The sequence below is a fragment of the Cervus elaphus genome, chromosome 13, assembly GCF_910594005.1.
Source record: "Cervus elaphus chromosome 13, mCerEla1.1, whole genome shotgun sequence".
NCBI classification, from domain to species: Eukaryota; Metazoa; Chordata; class Mammalia; order Artiodactyla; family Cervidae; genus Cervus; species Cervus elaphus.
This window is the reverse complement of record NC_057827.1, coordinates 6587074-6593002: the sequence shown is the minus strand read 5'-3', so window position 1 is coordinate 6593002 and position 5929 is coordinate 6587074. Positions and strand designations below refer to the sequence as shown.

General features: G+C 44.0%; 1 protein-coding gene across 1 annotated transcript; it reads left to right on the top strand.

The window, feature by feature from the left end:
• Positions 1–545: 545 nt before the first annotated feature.
• LOC122707017 lies at positions 546–5662 on the top strand. Its single transcript, XM_043922655.1, has 3 exons — positions 546–639; positions 4247–4362; positions 4600–5662. Exons 1-3 carry the CDS (start codon positions 546–548, stop codon positions 5350–5352), a joined length of 963 nt encoding a protein of 320 aa, XP_043778590.1. The 3' UTR covers positions 5353–5662.
• Positions 5663–5929: the final 267 nt, after the last annotated feature.

Sequence of the window (5929 nt, the reverse complement as noted above, 5' to 3'; positions counted from 1 at the left end):
ATTTGATTAGGAGTTATGCTGTTTAATGTTTGCTGTAACTGTAGGTGTCAGAAGCCTCGGTCTCTTCTAGTGTCTTTGTTCTGGTCTCCCACATTGTTTGGGGGGTTTCCTAGAAATTTTTTCAGATGTATGTCTGGGTCTTATACCTCTCGTGGTAATCCACTGTTGTTATACTAAAGACCTATTAATGTGATGGTACAGTATTAGGGATGAGTTTTCTATAACCTTATGATTAAGTCCGTCTGGACTGTGACTTTCAGGAAAGTGACTTAGAATATATATTTCTTTGCTTATGGGAGACGGGGAACCAGAAGAGGCTCATGTCATCCAGTTGCACTTTCCCTAGTTCAGACAAGGCTCAGGTGAAGTAGTTTCCCAGAGGGCAGATCACTGCCATACGGAACAGACCGTTCTGAGAATATGAGGTGGGAAATAACTGGGCCCCAGGCTAAGGATCCAGAGTTTGTCCTCTGTGGACAGATACTCCAAAACAGCAGAAGTGAGAGAGGAGCTGAGCCCTGTCCAGATAAGAGACAAAACACCACATGTCCCTCTTTCTCAAGGTTAAGGAGGACTTCCCAATTATACGTGCACAGAAAAGCTCCTTGGAGGTCAAAAGAAAGGGGGTGGCACCTCATAGTAAGTAATGCCAACCTACCTACAGACCTCTTCACTAGAACCCATTTTGGCTGAGAGACATGCACGCACGGAGGAGCCTTAGTTATACCAGTAAGGGCTCAGAACCAGGCATAGCAGGATGACTGGAAAGAGAGGACAAGGAAGAAATGCCCCTTAAACGTGATTCCAACTTCACAAGGGTGTGACTCCCTCTCTCTGAGCCTGCTCACGTGTCAGTCCGCATGTACTCTTTTTCCTCCCACTAAACACTTTACCTCTTTTGCTACTTTCTATCTCTATGTGGAAATTCATTTCTATACAGCTGACGAGCCAAGGCCTTGTCACTGGCTGCTGATCCCTGGTGGTCTAGCGGCTGTGATTCAGTGCTCTCACCGCCATGGCCTGACTTCAGTCTCTGGCCCAGAATGGAAATCCTGCTTCAAGCCACTGCAGGCGAGGCCACCTGAGATCAAGTATTTCAAAATGACAGCTTTCCCCATAGGTACATGGTTGCTGTACACTTAAACACAACCAGGATGAGGGGATTTTTCTGCATCTTCATTGTAAGAATCTCTTTAGGCTTTTCCAGGAAACGCTCACAAAAATGTGGAGCTCTTCTAAGACTAGGCTTTCAGTAGTTTTTAATTCTATAACTAGTCCATACTATAGCAATTTGTCAATTATCACTTGAATATTTCTATCAGTTGCTGGCTTCAGTGGTTTCTACTCCCAGCAAGCTATGATTCTCTGTATTTGCCTGTCTCTTCAGCTTTTGCATGGTGGTTTGCCTCTTGACCTCAATCCTCTGATTGGTTTAAAATAGTGACTGATTTTAGTTTGTTCACATTTTTCTCATGAAGGTGCTAATGATGAGTTCTAATCTCGTTATATGTCAGAACAGAAACCATAGCCTGCAGTTCTCTTTCCTTATGGTATCTTTCCCTGGTTCTGGTCCTCCCTGAATGGGCCCCATAACTGAATTGCTTCTTCCTCCTCTAATTTTCTTGGAGGAGTAAAGGATTAGTATTTTTTTTTTTAATGTATGACAGAATTCAATCACATGAATTGTAAATTATCTATTCTGATTTATCTATTGCTTGAGTTTTGGCAGTGTGTGTCTCTTAGGAAATTTTTCCCTATTATAAGTTACCTGATTTTTCAAAATTTCACTTGCTCACATATCCTTATATGTGTAATTTTTTACTGGAGTACAGTTGCTTTACAATGCTGTGTTAGTTTTAGGTGCACAACAAAGTGAATACATATACATATATCCACTCTTTCTCAGAGTTTTTTCCCATGTAGCTTATTACAGAGTATTGAATAGAGTTCCTTGTGCTATACAGTAGATCTTTATTAGTTACCTCTTTTATGTATCATAGTATATATATTTTAATCCCAATTTTCCATTTTCCCCTTTCCCTCCTGATAACCATCCCTGGTGGCTCCGGCAGTAAAGAGTCTGCCTGCAATGCAAGAGATGCAGGTTTGATCCCTGCACTGGTATGATCCCCTGGAGGAAGGAATGGCTACTCACTCAAGTATTCTTGCCTGAATAATTCCATGGACAGAGGAGCATGGCGGGCTACAGTCCATGGACTTGTGAAGAATCCGACACAATGGAATGACTAACAGGGCTTCCCTGGTGGCTCAGATGTTGAAGAATCTGCCTGCAATTCATTTACATTTAAGGTAATTATTGATATGTATGTTCCTATTGCCATTTAATTGTTTTGAGTTTGTTTTTGTAGGTCTTTTTTCTTCTTTTCTTCTTTTGTTCTCTTCCCTTGTGCTGTGATCTCCATCTTTAGTGTTGTGACTGGTTGCTTTGTCTTTTTTTTTTGTCTGTATCTATTGCAGTTTTTTTCAGAGAAGGCAATGGCACCCCACTCCAGTATTCTCACCTAGAAAATCCCATGGATGGAGGAGCCTGGTAGGCTGCAGTCCATGGGGTCGCTAAGAGTCAGACATGACTAAGTGACTTCACTTTCATTTTTCGCTTTCATGCATTGGAGAAGGAAATGGCAACCCACTCCAGTATTCTTGCCTGGAGAATCCCAGGGACAGGGGAGCCTGGTGGGCTGCCGTCTATGGGGTCGCACAGAGTCGGACATGACTGAAGTGACTTAGCAGCATTGCAGTTTTTTGGTTTATGGTTACCATGAGGTTTAAACATAAGAGTTTATATGTATGCAAGGTTGTTTTAAGTTACTGGTCTGTTCATTTCAAATGTAATTCCCATTTCCTGCATGTGTATTCACTTCACAATTGCTGGGTTTGATATCATATTTGTGTATGGATGATTTCCTACTTTTACTGTATGAACTTTACCAGTGAACATTCCCATTTGTGATTTTCTTGTTTCTAGCTGTGGCCTCTTTTTTTTCCCCCTCATAGAGAAATTCTTTTAGCATTTGATTCAAATCTGATTTAGTGGTGCTGAATTCTCTTAACTTTTGCTTACTTGTAAAAGTTGATTTCTCCTTTGAATCTGAATGAGCTCCTTGCTGGGTAGAGTAATCTTGGTTTTTTTCCTTTCATCATTTTAAGTATATCCTGACATTCCCTTCTGGCCTGCAGAGTTTCTGCTGAAAATCAGCTCATAACCTATGGGAATTCCCTTATATGTTGTTACTCTTCCCTTGTTGCATTTAATGTTTTTCCTTTATATTTAATTTTTGTGTGCCAGCATATTTCTCTTTGGGTTTATCCTCTAAGGGAATCTCTGTGCTTTCTGGACTTGGGTGACTATTTCCTTTAACATGTTAGGGAAGTTTTTCTCTTCAAATATTTTCTCTGTCCATTTCTCTTTTTCTTCTTCTTCTGGAACCCCTATAATTTGAATGTTGGTTCATTTAATGTTGTCCTAATGGTCTCCTAAACTGCCCTCATTTATTTTCATTCTTTTATCTTTATTCCATTCCATGGCAGTGATTTCCATCATTCTGTCTCCCATTCTTCTGCCTCAGTTTTCTTGCTATTGATTTCTTCTAGTGTATTTTTCATTTCGGTTATTATATTGTTCACCTCTGTTTGTTCTTAAATTCTTCTAAATCTTTGTTATACATTTCTTATATCTTCTCAATCCATGCATTTGTTCTTTTTTCCAAGATTTACATCTTTATTATTATTACTCTGAATTCTTTTTCAGGTGGATTACCTATCTTTTCTTCATTTAGTTGTCCTTGTAGGTTTTTATCTTGCTCCTTCATTTGCAACATACTTCTCTGTGATCTCATTTTGTCTGAATTTCTGTGTGTGTGGTCTCCCTTCTGCAGGCTGCAGGACTGTAGTTCTTGCTTTTGGTTTCTGCCCCCTCCCAGGTGAGGCTGATCTAGAGGCTTGTGTCATCACCCCTTTGGTGGTGTGGTCACCAGCACCTGCCCTGGATGTTGAGGGGGGCCTCCAGCTTGCTCTGAGGCTGTCATTGCCTTGGCAGGGGTGGGGTCCAGTTCCTCACTGTTGGTGTAGAGGCCCCCAGATCTGTTTCTAAGTTTGGGTAAGGCAGAACTGGAGCCCTCCCACTGGGAGAGAAAGCATGGAGTACTCCTCCACTGGAGCCGTTTACCTGTGAGCTGCTCCGATGTGTCCCTTTCACCCACTGTATTGCTGCTCTGGTGACCCTCAGGTGTCGCTCTGTGCAGGCCACTGCCACGGACCCCCCGAGGTCAGGTCCAAGCCCTGCTGTCGCTGTGCGCTGCACCCGCCATGGAGGAAGCTCATGCTCTGGCCCAGCCCCAACAGGTACTTGCCCGCAGAGCCCACAGCTGCAAAAGCCAAACCTGTCCCGGGGGCAGAGGCTCTTGTCTTCTTGGATTTGGATCTTTTTGCAGGCATTGACTTTAGCAATCCATCAGTTGAGGTGTAACTCTGTGGTTTGTACAGCCACGAGGAGAGATTTTGGCTCTTTTCGTTAGTCATACGGACGCTGGGTCTCAGCTGTAGTTTCAGATCCACTTTTGTGTGTGTTTCTCCCGCCAGGGTCTGTTCCAGAGGTTGCTGGAGCACACGAGACCCTCAAGCAGGAAGGAGCAGAGACGCAGTTGGAGTGAGCGGCAGCCAAGGTGGTGGGGGAGGGCAGAGGCAGCGGCGGCAGGGCCGTGTGAGTGGGGTCCATTGCAGCCCCCCAGAGTGCCCTCAGGGCCTCACGCGCTCCAGTGCCGGGCCAGTGCGCGAGGAGGGAGGCTGCGGCGGTGGCCCCAGAGCAGCGCACATCACCCAGCAGCGGCGCTTGTCTTCTGCGGTGGCCTGAGCTTCTCCAAGAGCACTCCTGGTTGCGGAGCTCCGCGTCGCCATCCCCTCAGCCTGTCTCCTCTCAGCCAGCAGCAGTCTCCTTCCGGGACCTGCTCCCCAAATCCCTCTTTCCTCACCCTGCCTTGCGCACACTGGCGGACACCCATCTCAGGCTGGGGCGCACCGGGCTGTGGGCTGGACCATCTGTGTGGGTTTCCCTCTGTCCTGCCTGCCAGCGCGTGGCTGCTGCGCTCTCCCTGGAGCCCCCAAGCTTCCCTTCAGCCCCAGCTGATGGCCCTGCTGGTGAGGGGCTTCCCCAGATATGAGACCCTCTTCCAACTTTCACTCTCCACCAAGGATGCAGCCCCGTTCTGCTTCCTCTCTTCCTTTTCCTTCCTTTTTTCTTTCATCCTATCTGATTACACAGGAATCTGCCTTGCCCCTCCTGTATCTCAGGTCCCGTACCTCAGGTCCTCTGCTAGAATCCAGCAGGTGCTCTGAGAGCACTTTTCCATTTGTAGATGTATTTTTGATGCATTGTGGGGAGAGATGAGCTCCACGTCCTTCTACTCCTCCGCTATCTTGTTAGGGAGTCAAGACAGCTGAGAAGTAGGACAATGTGGAGTTCATCTATATATTTTCATTTCTGTAAGGTGAGTTAGTTATATCCCTACTTTTATTTCTGATTTTACTAACTTGAATCTTTACTCTTTCTTGTTCAGTCTAGCTAATGGTATAATAATTTGATACTTCTGAAGAATCAACTTTGGTTTTATTAATTTTCTCCATTGTTTTTCTTTTTCACCATTTCTTTATTAACATGCTAATTTTTATTATTTCTTCCTTCTGCTTATTTTGGGTTAATTTTGCTCTTTTATTGTTTCTTATGGTGGAAAGTTAGGTTATTGATTCAAAATATAAGCATTTATTGTTGTAAATTTCTTTTTAAGTACTGCTTTAGTACATTCACAAAATCTTGGCATGTTGTTTCTTTAATTTTACTCATCTCAAGATATGTCTAATTTCTTGTGTGATTTGTTCTTTACTTCATTGAGTTTTTAGGAGTGTTCTTTAAAAT